This window comes from Temnothorax americanus, unplaced genomic scaffold (assembly GCF_048541705.1).
Source record: "Temnothorax americanus isolate GAGA-0224 unplaced genomic scaffold, ASM4854170v1 Scaffold109, whole genome shotgun sequence".
Lineage (NCBI taxonomy): Eukaryota > Metazoa > Arthropoda > Insecta > Hymenoptera > Formicidae > Temnothorax > Temnothorax americanus.
This window is the reverse complement of record NW_027509241.1, coordinates 232,380-260,379: the sequence shown is the minus strand read 5'-3', so window position 1 is coordinate 260,379 and position 28,000 is coordinate 232,380. Positions and strand designations below refer to the sequence as shown.

Below are 28,000 nucleotides of genomic sequence, written 5' to 3'. Positions count from 1 at the left end.
AGACGCGGTTCGACTTTCGTGCTGAATCCGATTGATTTAAAGACAGGCCTGTTTATCCCAACCGATGCTTTCCCTTTTGCGTGATGGCCGTTTTAATGATCGTCGTTGCTCATTTTACGATCGCCTTTTTAACCCTTTCACAGCTTAGCACAGCGGCAATCTTAATTAAGCCCAGATGTGAAGTCTTATTTTCTCCCGACTTTCCACGCGCTTAACCGGTTATCAATAATCGCGATTATTACAATTATTTAATCAACGGGATATTACCGCTTAATGCATCGATAATAAATGTCACCACTTTTACTGGTTTATTATACATTTTCACACGTGTAGAAAGCACACAAAAAATTATAAGAACGTCATGCAATTAGGTAAACTGAACGGTTAAATAAAGAATATATTGTATTCACATAATTTACGTAAATATCTTGGTATAAATTTCTGTTTAAACAGATATTTTTTATAAATAGCTAATAAATTTTTTTTATCTCAAATTTTATTTTTTATAATAATTTAGAAAAAATAAGAATATTTTATTAGACCCATGACGCATTTGAAGAATATATTGATAGTCACGTTTGATTCAACATGGATGACATTGGGTGTTCGCCAAAACGAACTCATGAGTTTACCCCCCTTTGGTATACGTATAATCGCAACCCGCGAAAAGTCACGGTCAAGAAAGTTAAAAAGTTGAATGGCTTTGCATATACACTGTGTGCGCCGTAACACACATCGTGCACATTCCGTGCCCGTAAAAGTTCGAGTGTGCGGTTACTCGAAGAAATTACCCGCGCCGCTTCGTGGATATTCCAAGTGCGGAAAAAGAACTCCACCTAGTATTTATATAGACATGCATGCGAGCAACGATACTTTATCTGAGAGAGAGAGAGAGAGAGAGAGAGAAAAAACGCGAAAGAATCATTTAATTATGCTTAATAAGTTATTATTTTACGCTAGTATTGTTTCTTTTATATTTTCTACTTTTTGTTAGAACATAGATTACGTTTATCTGCATAAATAAGTTCTAATACAAATATTATTGACTAATCATTCATTTTTTCGTGATTATATCAAGATAAAATAAATATTTATTTTTCAGTCATAATAACTTTTATTAAAATTAATAAAAACGCAATCTCCTCCATTTGAAGATAAGGAATTTGTAATTATTTATCGTATAAATACACGCGTTACGAATATTGCACTAATTGTAAGTCGCATCTCATAAGACTGATTTCTGTAAAAGATCAATTTCATAGTTTATTCTGGATGTCGCACGACGTTATCTAAATCTAAATATGACTAGGAGGCGTGTCTTTTCTCCTTAGCTCAAGCGGGGTTCGCCGTTCACCCATTTCGCGCAGAATACGCGAACTTTCGTCCGGTTCAACCGCCGGCCGTCCATCCGAGACGAAGTTCCCTATCGCTTCTCGCATACGGAGCAATCAGCCGAGAAGCAGAAGGCACGGCTCGCCGTGGCAGACATGCAACCATCAGCAACAAGTAAGACCTTATAGCACGGTGATCAACTTGGCCTGTACCCTGTACGTTCCTTCTCGTTTCATCCAGCGCCAGCCCCAGCACGCTGACTCGCTACTTCGCTAACTCTTCGCCGCGTATATACAAAATTCACTTAGGTCGACTTGGGCGCATCGCTCGCTCACGCGGAGACGTGATCTAAATTACACCACGCGCGCCCGCCGCACGAGTATAACGTATGCGTGTTATATACCCACGCCAAGTGGAGGAAAGTCTCGCCGGGAGGCCTGATTGATGCGGAAAGTAGAGCTTATTCCTGGGCTCGATGGCCCGAAAGAATAGCGATTGTTCTGTCGTGTTTCCGTCGCGAAGCCGATCGAGCGACGATAGCGGATCTTGGTGAATAAACGCTTCTAGCGAGAAGAGAACGGGCAAACTTAAAAGCTCGTACTTTTAAAGATTAAGACAAAATCGATGAACACAATAAATAATTTTTTACATTTTGCATCATAAACGAAAACGAATGTATACGCTTGGTACGTGAAAAATACCGTTTGTGTTAATTCATTCAACCGTGAAGCATGTCATTTCGAGTTTATGACGTTAAGTGGCATTTTGTGCTCAAAGCATCGAACGACATGAAAATACGAGTTCCAGGATCGCGAACGGTAATGTTCGTGACTCGAAAGTAATCAAAGTCACGGAGATAACCGTTGCGTGGCCAGGTTTTAAATAGACCTTCGTAAAATAAGTTAATATTTATTACAAAAAAAATATATTAAAAACAGAATAATTTAAAAAAAATTTATATATATATATATATATATATATATATACACAGAGAGAACGGTTTCTTTAGACTATTCCAATAGATAAATTTGTTTGAATCTCATAAAATTTATTAAACCCAAAGAAACCGTATTAAAATCAAACAATCGTATGGGGAGACCGGGGCTCGTTGGCACCGTTTTTACCATTTCGGCACTTGAGTTTTTATACAACTAATTATCATGATTAAACAGTACTAATATGATAGAGAGAACCTTTCTTTACATTTTCATGCTAGAAACGCTCCTGTATACCGTATAGTTTCTTTGTAATAAATGAAATATGAACATGCTGCATTTTGGCCAACTTTCCCCGATAGTAGGGTAAGTTGGCTATACGACAAAAGTCCACGTTAAATTAATGAATACGTAATAGAAACACAAAACGGTTAACACATACGTACTTCTTGATAAAGATTGTATCTTTTAAAGTTATTTTGTAATGATCGAATATCAAAACGTTGTTGCAGAAAAATAATTGTGAACTATTTTAGATGTAGCTTTCTTCATCATAAAAATATTAATATAAATATATATTTAGCTTCTATCAGCATTGTAGATAGTAAATCACATGCTCAAACAGGTCTCACGCGCACGGCAACAACAAGTCAAGCTAAGCGTGTCTTGATATGAGCCAACATACCCCATCCCTACATATGTTTTATTTCAGTCGTTTTATTACAATAAATTACTATTGTTAGTCAAAATAACATGTCGTATTAGTAACAGAAACTTTTCTTTTAACTAATGATACGTCACTTTGATTTACTTCTTAAGCTGAAGAACATTAATACGATATTTTGAAACGCTCGAAAATTTACTTGTCACCTCTTGAATCAGACTTTTCTCTTTTTCTATTGTAATACTTGTCTGATTAAAATAAAACTTTGTGAAAAGTACCTATGTCATATAAGAAATATTTTATGATAACTTTTTCATTGTTTTTTTTGCTATAAAACTATAAATACATAAACGGAACGCATTGCCAACTTGCCTCTTGTGCCAACGAGCCTCGGTCCCCTATTTGTTAAATCAAAAATTTGTTTGTTTGGACTATTCCAATAGATAAATTTGTTTGAATCTCATAAAATTTATTAAATCCAAAGAAACCGTTCTCTCTGTGATAATATAAAATATCCCCATCTGGTCCTCTTTCCTTGATAATTATAGATGTCAGCTTTGCCATCGTATTATCTCAATTATAGCGAAAAATATGGTTACCCCTTCATCAGTATCATAGCATTAGTAACATCTTTAGGGTGTAGCCGTGCTCGCAGTCGGAGCTCGCGGAAAGCGTAGATGTGGTAGCAGGCACCGTGAAAGAAAGAGAAAGGAATGGGTTTTGAGAAAGAAAAAAGAAAGAGAAAAAAGAGAGAGAGAAAGCAGAGAGAGAGAGAGAGAGAGAGAGAGAGAGAGAGAGAGAGAGAGAGAGAACGCGGGGAGAAAAATCGCTCGGTTATGATTACGGGTTACCGGGTGGCGGGGGTCGCCCCGACCACGACCCTCTTTTACCGCTACCGCGCGGCGGCGTAGCTGCCGCGTATTAATACGATACACGATAGCCTGGTGGCTATTAAATAAAAAATATGAGAGCAAAATGGCTGCTTTTGCGACGATACGTCACTGAGAGGCGTGATTTGTATCGAAGCCCGAGCTGCGCGCCGGGGTAAAAATTGGTCGATCCGCCGTGTACCAGAAAGCGGTGGGAGGGGGGCGAGCGGACGGATTGCGGGACCAGCCGCAGAGGGGGGGGGCTGCGCGGCCTCTGCTAGAGCCGGTCGCTGAATTCTGAATTTCGCCTGCAGAGATATATCAACAACATAATGCACACGTTCCCTGCATTTTGATCGGCTCTATCGGCGTTTTAACGGGTAATCTCGTAGCAGTATGTTTTGTACGGCCGGTTTTCTGAGCATCTTCGTTCGACCTTACGTTCCTCGACTTTTGTTCCTCTGCCGAAATTCTTGCCGATCCACAGGATGCAAATCAATAACGCGCGCGGAGCTCCGCTTGCAAATTTTTTAGTTGATCTGAAAACAATTCTCGCGCAATGCAGAGCAAAATCTGATTACGTTTTGTTTTCTTTTAAAGTTTGCTACTTTTTAATAAAAAATATATCTAGTCGGAAATTAAAATTCTTGTGAGAAAACAGTTGTTTCGAATTGGATCAAAAATTGATCTCATCTATTTATTTGCATCTTTTAGACTTTCTCGCTTTTCTGCTCTAGTCGAGATCGTCATGCATCACGGCTATTCGCGTAATGGCGGCATCTTAACGCGAAAAATGCAGCCGTCCGCATATTTTCCCCCGCGCGAATGGCGCGCGAGTTAGTGGTCGGAGAAAAGTTTATTCGAGTTTCATAAAGGAATAACGTAAGCCGAGAGCGGTGCGCGTTCTCGACGGGGGGCCCCCCGCCGTGTATCGTGCGCGTTCGCGCCAGGTGATAATTTCCGAGAGACGACAGAAATGGATTGGCGAAGTATGTTTCGCTCAACGATCGAAAAATCCGGCCGTCCGGCCGGATAATCAGCGTTTTATTAGTTTACTTCAGAGACAATCAAGCACTTCCAGCATCGCTCACGCTAAAAAAGTTGTCTGAGCTAAGATTAAACGGTATAGGAGAAAGACAATTATTTATTACAAAAAAATATTTAAATTCTTTTAGACATACAAATTCCCGAATTCTCTCATCCCGAATTCATTTTTATTTGATTCTAACGATTCTTTAATTTCTGAATGTAAAAGTCTACAGTTAAGCAATTAAAATAATAAAATGTAATTTGACGTAAAAATTACACATATTAGATAAATGTTCATGCTTAAATCTGACGATAATTTTGTCGTATTTTATTTTTAGGGTTTCTTTTAACAATAAACATAAATTCAGATTCCATTATTCTACAATTACGAAAATCGAGAAATTTCCATTGCGGAAGAGATTTCCAACACGTGATATTCGTCATTATTTTCTCGGCCTATTTTTCTTTCCGAGTCGTAACTCGTACGCGGATTTACGAAAATGCCGGTGTTTAGTGTGGCAAATTACCGGCGCGACGGTTTCGTGTCGAGTTGATCGAAGAACGTTTTCGGTCTGCTTGAACCTTTTACGCCGGGAGATTCAGAAGAAACGGTTTCTCTCCGTCTCTATCTCGCTCCTTTCTTTCGCCCACTGTTTCGCGCGGCCATGGCAGAAGTGACGAAAAAGGGCAGTAAACGTTTTACACGAGGAAACTTTCGTAGAAGTAATGTATCCGCATACCGTTTAGAAAATAGTAAGTATTAAGTAGGAAGGTACCTCCTTGCACGCTACTCACGAAAAACGATACTTTAACGCGGCAAAAGGGAAAAATCTCTGTATTTGATTTCAGTTGTTGTTTCTTAAATATTCATCGTTTAGCACGAGAAGCTTGTTTTGCGTGTCTTCGCCGTTACTTGCTGTCGCGCTAGAGAGTACATTCTCGACGACTAAACCTACTGTGTATCAGCGCATCGTCCATGAAATTTAATTCGACACTGTTAAACAAGATTGTCGGTACATTGTCCTCGAATATCGATTGTTAACGTAATCGGATTCGCGCGGATCGAGAAACTTCTTCTTCAATCAATTTCGTTAATAATTTACATATTGCAATCTCTCGGAAAATTATTTTCCAATATGAGTGGAATCGTTATTGGCGCTCATCTCAAAAATGGATGTGACATAAAAAGATATCAAGTTTACACTTAGGACTGACAATGTTTTTAATTATGATTTTTAATTATGATATGGCAGTCTGACGAGGCTCGTTCGCTGTTGCTTCTTCTCGGAAGGGGTCCCCATTATGTTTCCAGTCGCTTGCCTTTTTGATACCGTAATGCGAATTGCGCGTTATGATAGCGATAAATTCAAATTAACAAATTAGATGTCCCTGGGTAGTGGACGCTGTCTCAAGCCAGCATCGTGAAACCACCTTCCGAGCGTGAAAATATTTAATAGGTGTATCCACCGTACACGTTCTCGGACGAAAACACATTAAAGTGAGCGAATTAACTTTCCTCGGTCGCGAACGTTCTTCATCGAGTCTATCTTGGACGTCACGGGTGTATTTAATTAGAAACCTGCCCAGTATTTTGGGGTACCTTTTAAATTAATGTAATTTAATGCTAACTAAAATAATCGTATGCTAAATAATTTTGTATTAAGTAATTTAAAGGAGTCCTCAATTATTTTAATTTAATATATGATTGTGAAGATCTAAAGAAGCCATTTTATTTCTCTATTTTTTCCCAAAAAGTTATGAAAAATTACTAGATTGTGATTATCTATTAAAGAGTTAATTTCCGTAAATGGCTAAATAAGTTTCTATTAGTTCTTCCTGCGCGGGACAAATCTCTTCAGCGCCTATGCGAAGACGAGAGGTTCGGAGGGTGGAAAACGCAGCGTGGATGCAACGTGATCTATGCACGGCGGCGGTCCGGCGGACGCTGATTTGATGCCGTGTAATTCGATAGACGCGAATTCCCTTCCACGAGACAAGACAGCGAGACAAGACGTCGTGCCGTCGCGTCGCGTCTAAACGAGTCGTTCCCTCACAATCGCTCTCTCTCGCCCGCGTATACATACACCGTCCCAGTCATGGTATAATTGGGAAGGGGTATAAAAATCCGATCGCGCCGAGCCGTAATTTCGAGGATACCTCTGGTGGTGGCGGGGCCGGCTTGTCATAAACCGGATTTACCGTCGGGGTTCGTAAAGTTTATGAGGATCGGCGAAACGGTATATGGCGCGTGGAAAGGAGAGACGGCGCGCTGTTTGCGTCGGGAGGGAGTCCGGAGGGTGGCCGAGGAGGGAGGATAGGCGTGTAGGAGGGCCGCGAAGGGAGGTCCTGGAAAGTCGGGTTCACGGAACCAGCGCGAATTGTACAAATATGTTATTGATATACGAGACGGGGATGGCGTGAGGTAGATTACCCGGAAACTGGTATCCAGGTTCAGAGAACGCACGGGCCGGGCTTGAGCCAAACCCGAGCCCGGTCAAGAAAATCAAGCGCGACCCGATTGCATCGCCATTTTCATAAATCGATACCGTGTCTATAGAAGATACGCGCTCGCGCGTTGTTGATTTATACCTCGTGATATATGGTCGATGTTGCATTGAGTTGCAGTCTTTCTCGAACGTCTGATGGGCTTGACAAAGTAAACCTAAGCGGTTTTATTTATAATTTTATATGTAGTATAAATTTGCTGCGCCTTAAAAACTTCGTCATTTGATAATTTATAATTATTCTGTAAAAAAATTATATTTTTATAACTTATAAGATAATTAATTCAAATTTCTCAATTTCACCTTTTTTTAATTTAACGTAACATCTTCACGTGATTTCTTAAATTAATACATAAAATCTTCTACGAAAGAAGTTGCAGTAATTTCATATATTATTTGGATAAGATATAAAATATATGATGATGTGAAAAATACAACGTGATAAGAAACATAAAACTGCGATAATTTTCTTAATTCCCTCATGAAGATGATCCCAGTCGCGTTTATCGATATAATTCCATGTCACTCGTCATTTCGCGACTCGAGTGTGTGTGTGTGTGTGTGTGTGTGTGTGTGTGTGTGTGTGTGCGCGCGCGTGCGCGTGCGCGTGCGCGTGCGCGTGCGCGCGTGCGTGCGTGTGCGTGTGCGTGCGTGCGTGTGCGTGTGCGTGTGCGTGCGTGCGTGTGCGTGTGCGTGTGCGTGCGTGCGTGTGCGTGTGCGTGTGTGTGTGTGTGTGTGTGTGTGTGTGTGTGTCATCGTCGGAGGCCCGTTCGGGGATTACCTTCGGGCGTACAAGGGCGTACGTAATGCAATTAACGAGCCGACAATTAATAAACTGCCGTTATGATGCTGATAGGGTCGTTCAATTGTAACGATGTACGTCGACTCGCGAATAAAATCGCGTACTATTCGTATACGTAAGTATAATATTCTACGCCCGTCCCTCCTGATCTCTCGCTCCATTCTGATCCTCTCTGCTTTCCGCCCCCTCCCCCCTCTATCTATATCTCTCGCTGCTCTTTCTCCTTTTCTCTCTGTTTGTCCCCCTTCCCTTTTTCTCTCTTCGTATCCGCAGACTCGTGTTCCCTTTCTCCCGTGTGCGCACCTAAAACGCAAGAAAGGGAACGTAATAGCCTTGCATGATACACGGCCATTAATCCGTGTATATACCTTCCATACTTTGGAGGAATAGACACCTCGTACGCCTCGGTTTCATAGCCGGTTCATCAGCCGGATATCTCCCTGTTCTTAATCTCTTTCCATCTCTCTTTCCCGGCCGCTTCTCCCGCTTCTCGCTTCTCCCTGTCTCTTCCTCTCACTATCGATGATTTAATTTCGGCGCACGTTCTGCTGCAACGCGCGACTCGAGAGAGACTTCTATATTATATGAATCAATTCACTTTATCCATTTAAAAGGAGTACATGAATAACTGTGACGTTTTGTGAAAGAATAAATTCAGACTTAAGTCGAGAATCTTCTTTTATTTTATACTTATAAAATTTAAAAATATTGTTATCTTTGGCAAAATAGTTATAATATTGCGATATATTTCAATTAGAATTATGTTTCGAGAAAGATATTAAGTAATATGTACAGGAACTTAATTTAAGAAATGATTCCGTAGAAATCAAATCAGAAAAGAAAAAAATTACATAATTAATTAAAAATATAATCAACATGTCTCTTATTAAAGCACAATTTATATTTATTTTTCTAATGCTAAATAAATAGCAACATAGATTACTTATTATTTGGTTATTAATTATTGTTATCTATTTTTGGAAGAAAAAAGAGCAAAAATTTTTGTTTATTGTGACGGATCCACGAGTTGTTTCATTTGATATAATAGACTGTTACGTTCGGGATTGATCAGAAAATGTATCTATTTTCGTCGTGCAGTTTGTATCACTATATGCTTTATTTCATCGAAATAATATACGAAACTCCCTGTCTCTCCTACTCGTCTGCAGTTCCCTTCAAACGTGACGTCGAATCGTATCGTTTTTGACGGACAGTTCCAATCACGGGTCGTCATTCGGTAGCACACGCCCGTTTCTCTATTCCTGCCTGCTCATTCATCTCTCCATCTGTTCGCGCATGCACTCACACCACTTTAACCGTCGATCAATCGTGAATCGTAGACGGTGCTTATGGCAGGTGAATGTATCGCGCAGATAATATCGCTGCTCGAAAATAAAGTCGATCGTTTGTAGCCGCGCTGACTTATCATATCGCGGTTGATTGGTCCTTAACGATTAGAATCAATAACTCGAACGGCGATCTTTTTTTTTTATTTACGGATTGACACAATGGCCTCTTGCGTAAGTGTTTAAGAGATAAATGTCATTTGGTGAGCACGTTATAAAAATAATAAGTTAAAATTTAACATAAATTGGTAAGGGAAATGTAATCAGAGTATTTTAACAAAATATATATAAAGACAGAAAATGTAACGATAAATTAATTAATTATAATATGTTATTAGATATTAAATTTTATTTAATTCCAATGCATTGAGTGCCGACTTCTTTCGATATTTATTTAAAGTAATAATTCGCGAAAATTTGATGGCACGAGATTGCATTTTAAATACCGACGTTATTCCTACTGTATAACATATACACACAATATTTCTTTTATATATAGACTGCTGCCTCCTGTTCGATTTGTAATCGTAAAGAATTAAAACGCACGTATAAATATACGCATGAAACATTTGTCCTGCTGACAAAGCCATCAGACCATAACTTTTGATGCGCACTTCCGTTACTAAGGACGCATCGTATATGTATCGCACAAATCGGTTGAATATTTCACGCAACTCGTCATCGTCGCTTATTATTTCTCGAGCGTATAGATCAGAGACGAGATCTCGTTTTCGCGGCAGATAGATTTCTCCGCCACGGTTAGCGAATTGAGACGATCGATCGAGAGAGCGAGGAGGAAGCAGGTGCCCCTCACCACGGCATGCGATAAATACGAGCGCGCGCGCGCATCGGACCGATGTGCATTTTTAAAATTTGGTGCGTTCAAATGAGGTCGTAAATACGGGCTGTTCTACGTAATGAGCCCGTACTCGACGAGAGTACTCACCTGTAGGAACATTTCGCCGTCGAGGTGATGATGGTCATAAGCGAGCGTTGCCAGCTCTCTCGTCCTGTAATGCGAGTCGTGGTGCGAGTTCTCCTCCTTATCCTTGTGCATCACCACTACAACAGAAGTAAAGCAGATTGTGAGGATACGAGCTCGGAAATCAGAAAGTCAGTGCAATAAAAATCACTCGTTTGTTGGAAAAGTACCCGTTAGGATCTTTAATCTGCTCTGAGACTCTCTCAATTTCTTCGATGTCAAATGTATATAGATATTCCATTCTTTTTTGTTACCTTTTGAATCACAGCGTACGATTAATGATTAATGTGTCTATAAATATAGATATTATTTTTTGTTGGATAGATACATAAATCTAATTATCTTAGTAATCTGTATTTAATCATTTAATGTGCCAATTTTTTATATATAATACATACGCTATACCACGTTTTTAATGATCACACCGAGACTAACCACGCTAATCGAGTTGATTTCTAATGTTCCCCGACGAGTTTCGAAGCACGGAATGGCGAAAGTGCGAAAAAATGATCGCCCCCGTGTGGAAAAAAGCCGCATTAACGCGATAATATTACAACGTCGGGCATAAAAACCGTACCGAGGTAACGTTGTCGAAAACGTGCGCGGAGAAAGAGGATAATTTCGACGGTGCAATTAAATTTCAATCAAGCGGAATGCTCATCCACGAATCTTAATAAGACGCCCTTCGCCCCCCCCCCCCCGTGCCTCCTTTTTTATCACGTCCACCGCAAATCACGGGAATGATAGAGGGCTAAGCGGACGCGCCCGTCATCATCCCTCGGTACACGAATGCGAAAACGAGGCATCCCAGCACTCGTGCAACCGGCCGCAATCACAATTAGCTTTACGATTTCTTCATTCCACGGCATAAACTGCGGTAGGCAGTTTCTAGTCGCCATAGTCGAGAACTTATACGACGCGATTTTTACGACGTCTACAAGTGGGCATCGCTTTCTCGAAATCACATTGAAAGATAGCGCTTATAGTCTTCGAGAATTACAGGCCATTCAATAGAGCAACGATATTTAATTTATCTCGCCGTTGCATTTAATTATTTTATATTATAAGGCATGCGTATATAATTTATTTTAAGGGAGAAAAGAAACAGAGATAAGATAGAAATATAATATGTAAATTTGAACGCAATGCAGTATTTTGACCTCTGTTTCCAATTTATTTAGCAAAAGATAAAGATATAATTTTCAAGTATTTTGTAGAAAGAGAAAAAGAGACTAAAAGAACGAACGCAAGATGTCGCACGAGGATATTCATGAGCGATTTGCATAGGCGATCGCTGATCGTGATTGGAGATTATGACCGATGGAAAAGGACAACGACGGTATTAATATCGTGTCCCGATAAGAGCAAAGATATGTTTCCGCCGGCGCTTCGTCCGGTCGACAATCGGCACTACTTACTTACTCGAATCACATAAATTCAGTTTATATACCTCGTCGCGCACAGTGCGTTACATCGTTCGCGCATCGAACTGCCCCGGATTAAAAGTCATTAAAGTCAGTCGTAACAAACCGAGCCGTTATCAGAATTGTCATATTATACGCTGTAACGTTGGCAGTTTGCAGATTTTTATGAAAGATTAAAGTGACGATGACGTCGGCAAGGGGCAACTGAAAAGGACGGCTGACACTTTTTACCGTAACGCAAATTTATATTTCTCGGCCAGCGATAATTAAGCCGATTACTGTCAAAAATAATATAAATTTGACCAACGTTTCTAATGTAAACTCGATGATCAATAAAAATAAAATGTTTTTCGTCATAATAATATAATAAATCCATAAACTTTTTCACTCTAGTGTTAGATAAATTGAAGTCGCAATATGTTGCTAAATTTTATGTTATCAATTCTTACTGGAGAAGTAAAAAGAATGAAAAAAGAAAGTGCAAAACTGCATATATCCTTTAATAAGCCTTTCGGTCTAAATATTATGAACTTATCTATACATATTTATTTAATTTACCTATAATAAAATTATTTAACTTATCTATATAAAATCAGCATTCTCTCTCTCTCTCTCGCAATTTTAAAATTTTGCAGATTTAGAAATTTCGAGAAGATGAGCTTTGTTTCGCACTCTTCTACTTCTTACAATTGGACAGAGATTTGTTTCAACGTTATAAATTCGGTTTTTCCCTATAATTTTTTTTTATTAAGCGGTATCCATAATTAATGTAGAGAATCTAAGCCTATTTTTAGTACTTTTAGAATTAAAAAAAAACCTAAATTTTTGATAAAGTTATAGCTTGCTAAAGTTTTTTTAATGACGGCAACTTCAAAAGATTTCGCAGCGACACTATGACGTCACAGCACATTTTCGTGTACTATATTTTCAATTTTGAAAATATTGCAAAAATTTAAAAATTCAAAAAGTTTACAAAGAAAGTATGCCATGATCTATCAGAATATACTGTTAGGTAAAAGTCGGTTAAAATCGAATTGTATTATGGATATTACGAATATAGTGCGAACAAATCGGAAAGCCGGCGCTTTGTCTCGCGCTCGCATGCTGAAGTCACGGCGACGTTAAAGCGACCGGTTTATTATTTAACACGACGGTGTGGTCGCGTATGTTCTAATTATGGCGCGCATATTAAGCAGGAGGCAAGCAGGTGAAACTGTAACAGATCGGCGGTGTATTATAGGGTTTAAAAGGAAGTGTCGCTCACATCCTGTCACGTATGTATCGCCGGGCCGCCGCGCCGCCGCGCCGTCGTTCTCTGGGGCCCGTCGTTAATCCACTTGCGCTTAAGTTGTTCGGACATCGATAGTCCTTGGATTCTCGCGAGAGAGAAAGAGGGAAAAGCGCGCATATTTTTAACGAAAAAAAAATTCGGCCCACTTTCACGATCCATTATCTACACTGACGCGTAAATTACTCTACGCTGATGTGTAATAAAGTGGAAATTACGATGGCCGAGTACGAATGAGGCAACAAAGAGAAGGTTTGCGTATGGAGGCTTATCTTAAGATATAAATATTTAAGTAGAGCGTGAAAATATACACGAAATCCTTTCTATTTAAGTATATTTTTAAAAATAATCGCGTCCAGCTTAAACTTTTATCGAAATCACTTTCAGCACTGTTTCAATTAAACTTCCCTCGATCCGTAAATAAATTATTAATGATATTTGTTTAGGTCTATCTTCTCACATTTTACAGATTTCACCCTCACGTACGGTGACGAATCATTTCTATCTTTCAATCGCTATGTTCAAATACTTTTCTCAGTTAAATTTGTATTGATAAAGCTTACTCTTAATAATTGAATATTAATTCCGTCTCTTATTTCGAGAAAGAAATCTAGCTATTCTTTTTCAAAATCTCTTTTTCACACGCAAAAAGTATTAATGCGTGATTAGAGCATCTTACACTCAATCCGCGCCTCCTCCGAGACCTTTTTTGTAGATCGTTAAATTTTCTACAAAAATGTGTATTCATTATTTTATAATTTTTGATAGAGTCAATATGATACAAAATTCATAAGAAGCAAAAACAATAAGTTTTATAAAATTTATCAAACATTAACTTTGAATATCTTTTGAACGGTTGAATTTATGAAAAAATGATAAGAGATCTTTTTTGTAGAGCGGTAAATTTACTACAGAAACTCTGTGTGGCGCAATGCTGTATTACTGTTTGTTAGATAGTTATAAAATTTTTTCTATCTTACTAAATGAAAGATAAATAATCGCGATGAGCGACCTGTTAATATTAATATTAAGGGCTAAAATTTTAACAGGTATCTTATTTTACCTTCCTGCAAGTATATGCTATTCGTAAAATGAAAATAAAAAGTTGCCCCAAAATGACACACCCTAATATATATATATATATATATATATATATAGTTAATTATATAGTTAATTATATAGTTATATAGTTAAGTATAAATTATATAGTTAATTATAATTTTATTAATCATAATAACTGCAATTAACTTGCAAAATAATAACAGATTTTGGCCAATATGAGCATCTTTTCTCCTCGTTAAACGGGGCGCAAACCCGAGAGGTCGCCCGCCGTGAGGAGCATTAAAACGGGCGGCGGTTAGTATCGCGGAGCAGCGATGCGCGAACCGGGAGATGTGCGAGAGCAGGGTGCAACGGTCACTCGGTAAATAGTCGCACGCAATGTCGTGAAACGCACGGCAGCGGCGTCACCGCCATGTGACCCTCTGGGACGGGATCCATTAGGACGACCGTCGTCGGAATGACCGCAGGATGCGCAGATACGAGCGATGTTCCTGGGATATATATATACGCACGTGCGTATCCGGCTTGCACCGTCGGTCGATCGGGCAATCCGATTTTCGATTGCCGTGAACCCGGACGGGGGGCCCACCACCGGTCATTCGGATCTAACGACCATGCCTAATGCTTCCTGAAACAATGGCTTCTTCGCGACGAAATACGCGAGGATGTTTGAAGCGGTAACAATAAGGCAAACGGAAACGCTTTTGCGGGATACGTGCCGAACTGCCGAATGATGTGGAATGTTTGCGCGGCCTTTCAGAAAATAAAACGAGGAAGCTATTGACGTAGGATTGTCGCAGTCAAAGATCTTTAACATTCTAGGTGGATGTGCAGGAAGTGTGCGAAGAAGGAAGAAGCATTATTCAAAAGCAGACTCACTGCAATTATTAACGCGCAAGCTTTAATCACACACATCGATATTAACTTAATTCTTAATTCCCCCGTTTGTCTTTACGCTTTAAGTATATAATCATACTTAAAGCACGGTTATATCGATAACAGGTGGAGTTAACAACAATAACCCACGCGGGAGCGTGAGGAGATGTGTGAAACTCGCCGGAAAAACGTTGCTCGCGCCGCGACAACGGGCGCGTAATCACCGTTGAGGGCGAAACTTAATGAGGGCGAAAAAGAGAGAAAAAGAGAAAAAGAGAGAGATAAAAAGAACGGAAAATAACGGGCGACGGGCGCGCAGATGCAATCTATCCCGTCGCACCACGGCGGAGAACATGGAGCGTTTCGAGCGCGGGGAGGTCGCGCCATCGCGATGCGCCGCGCCGCCGCGCGCCGGTGCAATCAGTAATAATAATTATACTTCCTCCGGCAAGGTCAGTTTATGAACATATATATATATATATATATATATATATATATATATATACTCGCCGGAGAGGAACGCAGGAAGTGGCGGGATCTAAAAGCGGTGGCGGAGGCCAATCAGAACGTCGCGCGGGGAGCGTCCAGCGCGAGAGCGTAATGGCGCGCTTATGGGGAAAACGCTCGTGCTCTCTCCTCGTCAGATGTTTACGCCCGTGGTATCAGCCTCGCGATGGTGCGTAACTTTATCGCCCACGCTTGCCGCACACGAGCGTCAATGAACCGCTGGAAATTGGCGCAATTGAATGTAGCGCGTTATTTTTAGAAATTATCGTCGCCGCAAGATGTGAGAATCCCTCCGCCACCGAGGCGGAAGAGCTCGCGCGGTGTGTTCGCTATATACTGAAGTCACAAGTGCCGGTCATTTTTAACGCGTCTATAACTTAATCGTTCGAGATTTGCAAACTTTTACAAAACGCGCGTCTTGTAAAAATAAGAAATGCTCTTGTCACGTACGGACAAAATTTAAATTTAGAGTCTTTTAATAAATGAATCGAATTTAAAGAATGTAGTTACCAGTAGACTATTTATCCGATTTCTGACGGTAAACTATCAGAGACTCTCAGAAACTGGGCTCCGTCTTTCAAAAGAGTTAAACCGTTGATCTACACATAGCTGACAATTGCTAAGTGTAATCCTTCATTTGCCACCATACCAGGATGCTGTGGGCCAATCACCCGCACATTTGAATTTAAAGCGATTATTACTGAAACCTTCTTAGAGGCCCCATATTCCACTTAGGAATTAAAAGAATCAATCATCATCATCCTTCTTCCATGCCTAGAAAAAGGGGCAAAAAACACAATTGAAGAAGATTAAATTTCAATCAAGCAATCCAATCTAATCAGGATCTTTTCCCACTCTTCCTTTCCTACTGAAGAAGACGTAATTCTCAAGAAGTTCCATATTACAAAACTCATTCCTCTAGATTTTAAAAATCAATTTTTCTAATTTCAATTTTGTAAATAAACCTGTGATCCTCGTTACAAGACTTATAAACTACGATATCTTTTTGGCCCCGATTAATCACCCAACCTAGTCCAAATCCCGGTTAAAGTATTTAAATGTATATTGACCCAAAAACGGACGAAATAATTCTCCTCGTCAGTTCGTGACACTCTAATAATAAGAAGAAGAATAAAATTCAGGATTATATATATAAAAAGAACGCAAAACGTTCCAAAATCACATAAACATAAATATATATACGTTTTAGTATTAGTTATACGTTTTTATTAAATAACCTTAGATTTATATCTATACCTTCGAATTAATCAATGACTGAAGAATTTGCATGGAACGCCTAATAAAATCTGTGAAAGTCTTTTCTCAATATTATTTCGTATAAAATAAACGCACGAAGCACAAAGTTAATTACCCTTCTATATTTTTTTTTCGTTAGTAAATCCCGATTTGTTTATATGTATAATCACGAAAGCCAGGATCGGAATTCCACACGCTCTCGCCCGTCGCCCGCGTCAACGACCGTTTTCATTAGATCGTCCCTGCGATCGCCCGGTCGCTTCATTAAGCACCGCCGCCCTCATTTATATAGACGTCTTTGAAGTGCAAATAATGACGCTGCTCCTCAGGGGTGCCTTTCCTACCTACCTATACCTTTCTCGTGGTGACTTGGCATTTTACGCACCCCACCGCCACCGGCGTCGACCGCGGCCGGCGGTCGTGCGAACCGGGCTAAGTGAACGGTTAAATAAGTGATTATCTCCCGATCGCATAATCGATCGATGATTGATGAGTCGGTGTGCCGCGAGACACGACGTGTATTAACAAGCGCGCCCAATATTAACTGATGCCCACTGGACGCGCCCGACCACCCGTTAGATTGTTTCCGATGTCACGCGGAGAGAGCGACGTCCGCGTCCGTCGGTGTGATTTGGGAGGGCAGGCCATTTGTTTCGTTTTGTAATTACGACGGTCACAGGATGTGTGTGCAGCTCGGAATAAACGTGTCAACGCGTGCAATGTTTGCGTGAAGTCCCGATAATTCGAAAGAAAAACGCGATAATAACGAAGTATCAAAAAATGTTAAACTGGAATTTCTTAAGAAATCCTGAAATTTAAGAAAAAGATTAATAAACAAAAAGATTTTATATGACGTTGGTGAAAAAAATATTCGCGTGTGTAAAGTGATGTTTGTGAAAACATACGGTACATAGCTATATATATGTTTTATCCGTTTAGCATTAATAACGAATCATATATATTCACGGACCGTGTAGCCTGTTTTGTTTTTCTTATTTATACGGCAATATTAAAATAATAATGCAACGTAATTATATAATCGTACACTGGCATCTCTCGGAAATAATTATAGAGTGTGGATTTCTTTAATACAGTATACACTGTGAGATAGATACCGATCGTAGCTTTCATTTCTTCCCCTTTCCATCGCACGTCAAACAGTATATAACATTCCACTTTAACGCGGCGTGCCGCGCATAATTTAAAGATCATAATTATTATTTTCTTTAGCGCGCAGCCACGTGAACACCACGACAACGGCCCTCTTCCAAGAACGTTCGCCAAATTTCCAATTCCTCGTGAACGAGGCCATACATTACGGTCGGGCCGGTTCTTTCAACCGGAAGATTTTCAGCGGTATCGCGCGGAACTCTTTAGTCCCGTGCATGGGATTACGGGGAAGTGACATGGCTGCGAAAATCCTTCGTGGCTATATACATGCAAATGCACGTTGAGGATACGCGCGCGCAGACATTGCACGCGTCAGGCTGCCGCCTTTGGATTCCTGCTGAGTCAGGAGCGCCGAACGGGAACGAGCTTGAAGTAAGCGGAGAGAGGGTTGAAGCCGGGAAGGGGAGGAGGAAGCGAATATTAAAGATTAAGCACGAGGCACGCAGATTAGCGTGCTAATACACTTGTTCTTTGCGACCGGCCGGACCGGCGCGCGGCGCGGCGCGGCGGGGCCGATTGTGTCGCGGAAACGAATGGCCAGCCACGATAAGGGAGACGAAGTGCTTTTCGTCAGGTCAGTCGGTGAGTTTTTAGAGGCACCGGGCCCCTGTCAGGACGATACACTGGCAAAATCAACGACCTTCGGTTTCCTGAGGACACCTCCGACTCGCGAGTCCTCGTCCATCATGACGCGAAAGCCGCGGCGTATACCTCGAGACTACTGGGCGAGGAGTTACCTCGGCGTTAGGCATTCATACATTATGTAAAAAAAATATTTAATTAGATTTATGATAATTTTTTGATATTTTATATTAGCATTTCTTAATATCATCGTTTCCGTTTCGCGCAGACTGTACGTGCTCCGCGATTACTCCGTTCAACAAAAAAAAAAAAAAATACACAAGAACGAAGATAATCGTTTCTCGTAGTCTTTTAGACGCTGAATACGATCCCGTTTACCAAATTGCTCCATCACATTACAATTTTGAAAAAATAGTGTGAATTGAAGTTACAAAAAGGAATTATTTCAGTGCATTTTGGCATATTGTAACTATGCGACGTAGATTGGAAAAGTTTTATTGCAATTAAGTATATTATTAATACCCTCACCTTTAAAAGGAATTTATTGTATCAATTATGGTCAAAAAAATATTTAATATAGAGTGCATGAAAGAGAGTTGCAACTTACATATGCCATTAAGGATCTATCAAATATTATTTAATTATGTTATTTAACCTCTAAGCAACAAAGAAATATAAAAAATAATATGTGTGCAATATCTACGATCTGCGTAAGCTCCTTTCGAAAGATTTGTCTCACAAAGAAGATGTTCTCTTCCCGCGTAGTTGAATATAATAAGAGCTTTAGCTAATTAGCTTAACAACGTAATTTAAAAACGTGCTATTAGACATTATACTCTTGTAATAAGCTCTTTCGCAGTGCAGACATTAGTAATTTATGTACGTTTCACCCGCTTTAATCGAGAGACTCGAGAGAGATGTGTTGTGATGACTATGAAATATCTACGTAATCACGGCTGTATAAATACTTTTCCTGTTCTCACTGCATTCCATGTTTCTTAAGAATGCCCAAGTAAAAATAGGCATTCTAGTAGTCTTGTCTATTCCAGTAGTCGTTGTATAATCTGCTTTTGTGATTTGCGATTTACACATTCTTTGCTATATAGCTCTTTTGCTTTTACTCGAATGTAGTGCTAGTAATTGTAAATTAAACAAGGGTGAGACATACGATTTATTACGCGTTTCTTCGCGCACTCGCGCATGTAATGGAGTGTATATAACACTCAGATAAATAAGATGAATAAAGCAAAAAATTGCATATATGAAATGAGAGCACGCAGAATACTTTTTATTATATATCTCTGAATTTTCCTAAAGTTGCATTTTATTATTTTCTGACTTTTCAAAATGATAATAGATAAAAATGTATTAGTAATACTTTATCTTTATAATTAGATTTACCTATATTTTAATTAATTACGACAAGAGATTCGTAGATAATTAAAAAGAATATGCAAGAACCTCCTTTATAGAGCGCTCCTTTAGAGCGCATCTTATTATTTTTGTTAATCTAATAATAACTAATCATTTTATTATTATAATCAAGATCGATCTGGAGCTATATTTTAGATCAAGATAAATAAAGTTGTAAGACGATGTATTTAACCGCAGCATAATTAAGAAACAATTTCGAGAGAAGAAAATTGCTCTACAAAAATAAAAACTCATTTGCTACGAGGAATTTCTCTTAGAACAAAGATATTTTCTTCAGTTTCTCAATTGTGGATAAGAAAAGGCATTAGATTTTTTCCTGCAAGTCAACGAAAATAATGTACGAAGGTGTATCTGCCGGGAACTTTCGCCTCGGCAATGCGGACGACAGATCGGAGGAAACGTTGCTCTGTTGATTGCGTTCGACGTGGAGTTAATGCGCGGTCTGGCTCCGCGCGATGTGTGCGAGAAGAGAAAGAGAGACTATATATTAACCCGTCCGTCCGTCCGTCCGACTGACGAACGATCGCGGGCGCGTATCGTCGATTGTGAATTTACGGGAGCGCACCCCAATTACTGTTCCCGTGTTTCTGCATACCGGTTGTCCGACGTCGTCCGGGGTCGTCGGGGGAAAAACGTCACAATGTCGGCATCGCCGCCCGGCGCGGCCGTGCCGTTGCACGTGGGTGAACGTGTATCGCCGGGGATCTTTTATGGTGCACCACGCACCGTGCAAGGTCGCATTATATACCCTCCCTCTATCCCCATTTCTTTCCCTCTGTCTCTTTGTTTCTCTCGCTTTCTCTCGTTTTCTGCTCACCGCACGATATTGCCACACGGGGATGATTACAGGTATTACCTGAGGCACGATACACCGCGCACCGCGTATAGATACACCCATTTATCGATGCTCGGACGTGTGCTCGGCCGCACACAGAATTCGGAAGCCGTCAGATCTTCACGGATAATGAGGGCGCGATATTTTCTGTTGTAAGAGCTTTCGATTAGGACCGACACGCTCAGATTTCTAAGTTTTTTTTCACACACGGCTATGTAAATAAGATAAAGACAGATCGATCGTTCGCTAATCAAATTAAAAAAACTTTAGAAGGAAAAAATTATAAACGTCTCGTATGTATTATAAAGTGACAGAGAGTATTATAAAGTGACAGAGAGGTGCGGTTTTTATATTATTTTTTTTTAGAAATTTTTTAGAAATATTTATCGTAACTTGCGGTATATGTACGATATATCTATATATCTGAATTATTTATTAAGACATGTTCTCGACGTAATGTAGACTTTCATAACTCACCAAAGTAGATGCTATTTCAGTAAGAGCAATACGCGTTATATTAGTTCTTTGCAAGTATAAGTGGATTTCTGTTGGATAACCCAGGCAACCCCTTCTCATTAATCAGCATGGATAACGAGTTACGTAAGCGAATCTCGCAATTCGCAAATTATGAAGTGTACCCTACAAAAGCTATTAACGCGCGTGTCGTCGTTTCGTATGAGACGTGGTATACATTACATTTCCTCAGTTCTCTCGTTTTCAACATTGATACTTAATTTTTTAATTTAATTCACAACCCTTTGTTTATGACTTATTTAAAAAATTACACTATCTTCATGCTTTTTATCTTTTAATATCTGCAATATTTTCGAGTTTATCATTATAAACAAGATCAAGAACATAATTCTGGAGCAGCCTCCACAAGATTTCCGATTCAGGCAAACGACGATTTATATATAATTACATCGTAATTAGGCAATAATTTTTCTTTATGCGGAAAGCTCGCGAACGCGCGCAAGTTCGGTCGCGGGTTGAAACCGTCATCGGCGCGCTTCCATTTCCTTCTTCTTTTTTATTTCCATACAAATTCCAGCGTATGATCTGATACCCCGAGACTGGAGAAGGGCGGGCGGTCAGACACACCGGGAGTTTTTATCGAGTCCGGCGGCGGGCAGGAGAGTTTTGCAGGCGCTCTTTAGTGCGCGGCGCCGCGTGCGCGCAAACACACAGTCATGACGCACGGCCGCGCATTGTATATATATATACACACGTTGACCGTATATATAAAGTAATCCGTCAGACAGAAGCGGGGTGATAATGCATGAGCGCGGTAGCCCCGCCCTATCCCTGTAACCGCGATAAAATCTCTCATTACGCAACGAGACGGACCCTCTGCCGCTAGACTGTTATCCTTAGACGAGCAACTCCAATAAAGCATATGTATGTGCGGAAATTTATTTTTGTTTTCGCCGCACCGCCCACCGCCGCGCGCCGCACCGTCGACCGGTCAATCTTTCTCAGGAATCGACGAACGGTGTCGTTCAACTGGCGTGCGCCGCGATACGGTCAAGCTTTTGTGAAAAAAGAACCGAAAAAAAAAAGAATATCCGAAGTAGCGAGGGTGATGGTTGCCGCTGCATACGTAAAACGGAAATATTCGTCATTGCGGATATCAGCGCGCGATAGTCATTATGGGGTTCGTAAGTACTCCCCGCCAGCGATTTACACAAATAAGAAGCAATACGTGGTTAAGAAATTTCTTTACGCTATTTCGCTTCACCGCTGAGGGCGCTGAGACCTCGTTGAGAGATTCGGCTTCTATTCTTTTATGAAAATTCACGCAGAACGTAAAGGACAACGCTTTGGGAACAGCTCATAGCTTCATCGGAATAGGATTCATCGGAATTCATAAGCACAGAAAACATATTCTTCTTGATGACACTCTGACCTGGTATTCGCCATTACGATAATGTAAAATACGGAGTACGTAGCGGGCGCAATTACGGACAGATTACACGTTGCGCGAACACAATGTGTTCGCAGAATGCACGTCGCACACACGTCGGCGGATACACATGTGTGTGTGCGACGCAGTACAATTTGTACCCATCGCTAATTAACTCGCTAATAGTGAGTCATCGCCGAATCATTAGATTACATCACGGTAGCGGCATTCTTCTCTCGGTTCGGGCCCGCACTGATTATTCCGTTTTATTACGAGTGCCAATCTGTACGTTTTTAATGACAGGACAATCTCGTGGCGCGAGTTCTTCCCGAGTCACGTAAAACGTTCGTTTACTGCGGAGTCTTAATCGGGGGAACACAAGAGGAAAATATTTCTTTCTTCGTTTTTTTTATACCGTAGCTTAGACGCTAAGAATAACATAGATCTGGGACGCCCCTTGCAGATACGAGCCTCAATGTTATAATAGAACGTTATAAGAATGTAGGTCTAGAGATCGTTCGTCGATGTGCTCTATACTCTGTTTTATCGCGTAAAGCATTTTGCCGGGGATAAGATCACGCGCGCGCGATCTTGTAAACCGAACATCATTCTCCTCTCGCAATTTTCGTGGCGACAGATATACGTCGTCGAGTTAATTACCACGGTCACGCATTACGCACAAACGTGATTTGCTCTATCGCTAACTTGCACCGGCCTCTCGCGACGCGAATCAACTCGAGAGTACGTCGTTCAAAAGTACGCGCGTACAGGTGTAATTACGCCTGATGTCTCCCGTTGACTCCAAACAAGCTTTTCACCGCCGCGCCGCCGCGCGCCGAGCAGCCGAGACCAGTTTCTGGGAGCACTTCGCGAAGTACGTTTCCTCGTAGTATGCTTTATGACGTTATCCAGTGGTTGCTTATTAGTTGGTTTAACAGCCGAGAAGTTTGCTAAATCATTCGGCAAATTCCACTGTTCTTACGTTTCGCTTCAGAATTTTAATATTTGATCTTGAATTAAGAATGCGAAGTCTATAAAATATTTTTGCTTTTCTATTTTTCTATTATTTTGTATTGCTCTTCTCTTGATCCAATAGAAGCCAATGACAACGTACTTGCGCTACGTTCCTTACCGACAATAATTACGGATATTATCTAATCATCGTGAGATGTATCCGACCCTGAACCCATGAGAAATCTGCAAACCTCTTTGTTTTGCAATGCAACATCGACGGCTGGAACTATACCCACGTCAACGACGATGACGATGATGCGACAGCGAACGACGTACGCCTGCATTATTATGCGTCACATTTCCGGTCCCGGATTACGACTCTCGAGCATCGCCTTGACACACGGTCTTATCGACGATTGCTTGTCAATGAGATTCCGCATTCGCGCGCATTAATTTGCGTCAACAACGTTTACTGATAGACAATATGTTAGTAAACAAAATCAGAAACTTTTACTTCGACATTAAAGGATTAACACAGTTATGATAAAGTTTTTTTATTTCAACCGACTGGCTATTTTTATTAATTCTAATCATCACGACATTTGATCCTTCTCAATCGATGTAACTTTTGATGCTAATATATATAAGCATCCTCTTATTTAAAATCACTATAAAGAAATTATTGCGAAAAATATCACCTCAGCCGGGATATATTTGTGATCGAATATATTAGTAACTTTGGATAACGTTGCGCCAGTAAAAACTTCTTGCCGTAAAATGAAGAGCTTGCTATCCATGCAGTGTTACCGCGCCTTCCACTCCTTAAATATTTTAATTTAAAAAAATGTAAGAAGACGAAATGTTTTAAATAATAATTGAGAATATAAAAGAAGATTTCGTATCTGCACAAAGAAATTAAAAGCTGTTTCAGTCCAGTTTTCAATTAACCTATAATATCACCGACAATACGCCGCGTGCAGGGACACACGCATGAATTACACACTCGAAATGTCTCCATTCGCGAGCTCTCGAGATCACGGCACGTCGTCGGTAGCGCGCGCGGCGCATTTTTCAGGCGGCGGCGACGTTCCTCCGAAGGGCAAATCACATTATAATTAGCACGTACAGCTGTAGATATAGCACGGCAAATTGTATTAATGCATTCCGCCGTGGGGTTCTCTCTCTTTATCTAAGACTGCTACGCGCCGTATATACACGGCGCGTATATCCTACGGGGCCCAGCTGTCGGCCGCGGTCTAAGCGCGGTGTATACTGCCCGGCGACACGACACCGTCATTTATCACCGGTGTGCGCCTCGTGTGGGTTTTCTGCATTACTTAATGAGTTTCATAACCGAATTAAATTTTCGGCCCGCGCGCGACGAGTTGGCCCGGAGCGGGCTGGGCGGGTCGTCGCTTCGCGAGTATAACGGGCGAATATATACGACGACACGAGGATAGAGAGAAAGAGAGGGAATTAGAGTGACGAGCATCGTTAGAGGCCGCACTATGGTATTAAATTTGCAAGATTAATCTGTGCCGCCATTAGCCCGGGTGTTCCTGTCGTAGCCGCATCGCTCTAAACCGGGCAGGTGTGTCTCGCTGACGGAGATACGCGAGGTCTCTCCGTGCGCTTCCTTCCTTTTGCGATCTCGCCGCGAGTTCGCGCGCGGATAAATTCGAAACGCGATTTTTTGTTGCGGAGAAATTTTTAGTGATTACTATATTTTCGTGACCGAGCAGGAGAGAGAAATTATAAAAGAAAGTTAGACGTAAAGTAATAGGGATAAATGATTGAATGCAAAATAAACTTTAGCTCTAAATATGAATAACAAAATCTTGATGAGTTCATCATTTAACTATAAGCAGAAAATTAACTGTAAAGATATATAAGTTTACGAAAGATAAAATAACGTTTATCTAATTATTATATATCAAGAATTAATAAAAAAAAAATCAAATTATTATCGGAAGTTAATAACTGCATACATGCACGAGTCACAAAAATAATATTACTTAAAATTATATTAAGTACACATTAAGTACAGAATCGTTTTGGTTGTGCAATTAATAACAAGTTAATACTAAATTATATTATTTGATACCGAACGTGTGCATGCTCACACATGATTAGATCAGATGGCAGGACACCGATCTAATGTCGATAAAATATGTAATTGCAACTAGAATTACCGGCGATTACGCCGATTATTAGAACAAGTTAAAGTTGTTCCGTTTTTTGTTCGAGAGACGACTGCCGCACATACTGCATCAGCGCTTAATGATACGTTATGGATTATGCGATTAGCAACGGCGGCAGCGACAGCGCGAAAACTAGTCTCTCCTTCATAAAATCCATTACAAACGCATAAATACATAAATCAGTTATCATGCTCGAATAGTTTGGTCGATGACGAATTACAGCGCGGATCGTCGATTAAGAACCGTCGTCTCAGCTTACGTGCCCGATCGCCTAACAGCGCGCGCGTCATTAACCGGGAAGTCATTGTATCAGTTTCCCCCATCTCCACGGAGAGCTCTTGTGGATCCTTTTACGAATCAATCAACCCGGCGCGGCGGATCGTCAGCGTCATTACTCGGCTTGATCAAGCACAGCTCGGATCGGCGACTGCCGCTGTTGCACTTCAGGCCCATTGCTGTTCATCCGCTAATTAAATTCGATAAAATCGGAACGAATCGATGCGCCTCTCCAATCGAGTTCCAATCGAGTCGTATATACGAACATATTGCGCCACGAGCGCGAGGAGGGTTGTAGACCGGGAAATATTTAGAATTCGCATGGGGAAATAGCCGGCGCATCCTACAACTTACTATCTACGTAGCCGGTAGCCGGCCAACGAGGTTGCACACATGGTCGTTAGAAGATATATTTCTCTCCGAGGACTTTGCGTGACTTTCCCTTTGCAGAGAAGATGCAGTAATGATTGTAACTTCCGATTCCATTTCTTTTTTTCTTTCGCCACGAAGAATCTTTAACGATCCATAGCGCGTTTCTTTCAGCGCGTTGACGATAGTCAAGTTAACGAATTAACTTAGACCTTATAAAATCTTGTAAATAAGTTTTTATCTATATAAAAAAAAAAATTAAATTCTTTGCAAATTGTTCTCGCGTGCTTAAACAACTTATAATAACCATGCTGCAGTTCTTAAATTGCCAATGTGTTACGCAAAATATTTTATACATAACGTTCCAGAGATACTGAAGTCTACATTAAACATGTAATCGAAACACTGTTTACTTTAAGGAAAGTCTAGTTTATGGATTCGGTCAATTGTCCGTATAAATGTTCGCAATATGCTTGAAATTAACTCGTCGCGAATTAAACCCCTATGGAAATATCAATGATTTCAACTTCAATACTGCGGCTTTTGTTTCACCCTGAATTTTCCCACTGGGATTTGCGGGAGCGGGACGCATCGGGTTAGTTGCGACGCAGCGGCACGGTCCTTCGTTGTGTAAAATCATTTAGCCCCGACCGGCGAGGGGAGTCATGGATCATTGATGTCCCGCGAGCCGGACGAGCCTGCGGGAATCTGCCCTTCCTCCCCCCTTTCTCTCCCGTGTAGTCCGGGGGTCTTACTTCGTGCGTCTAACTAGAAAGGATCGCCATAATTTTTCAGCTAACTCAAGTATCCCGGGCGGTTCGACCCGCAAACGAGCCTGACAAAATACGGAAGGTGGATATGCGTTAGCACGGCTCGTTTGTCCCGGTCGTCGTGTTTCCATGTTCTTGCGCGCGCGCTCGCATCGTCCATGGATCACCCGCGGCCCCCTCGACGCGAGGCTGCGTTTCGCGTGATCACGCGGCTTCTGCTAGCCGAGAATTTGAGAAACACACAAGTGTCCAGATTTACACGGGATCAGTGCAAATATAATTTTCTACAACTGGTGTACGTAAAGTTTGTGGAAATAGAATTTTCTACCACGTGCATATAAGTTACACATTCGTTTCTTTGCACGGATTTATCTCGATTTGTCGTAAACCACGCGCGAATAAATTGAGGTGTCCTAAAAGCTAACTCTATCTTAAATTTGAAAAATACAAAATTTGAATTTGAAATATGTATACACTAAAGTGTATTTCTCATTTCTTCTCATCTTTCTTTTCTTTTCATATCGATAATCCGCCTTGATTTTGTCGCGCATATTAATGTTCCATATAATTTAGATCGGCGACATGTCGCGTCACGCCGTAAAATAATTACAATCGAACACCATCAGCGA

The 28,000-nt window shown here is 40.7% G+C and overlaps 1 protein-coding gene across 2 annotated transcripts in view; it reads right to left on the bottom strand.

Annotated features, from left to right (window-relative positions):
* Positions 1-28,000, bottom strand: part of LOC143904792 (uncharacterized) — a 218,466-nt gene that overhangs the window by 43,345 nt on the left and 147,121 nt on the right. For both annotated transcript variants that reach the window (XR_013259043.1, XM_077419730.1), the window contains exon 3: positions 10,428-10,543. Coding sequence is in view for 1 of the 2 variants with exons in the window: in XM_077419730.1 (XP_077275856.1) it covers positions 10,428-10,543 (116 nt within the window). In the remaining variant the exon portion in view is untranslated. The remainder of the gene's footprint in view (positions 1-10,427; positions 10,544-28,000) is intronic.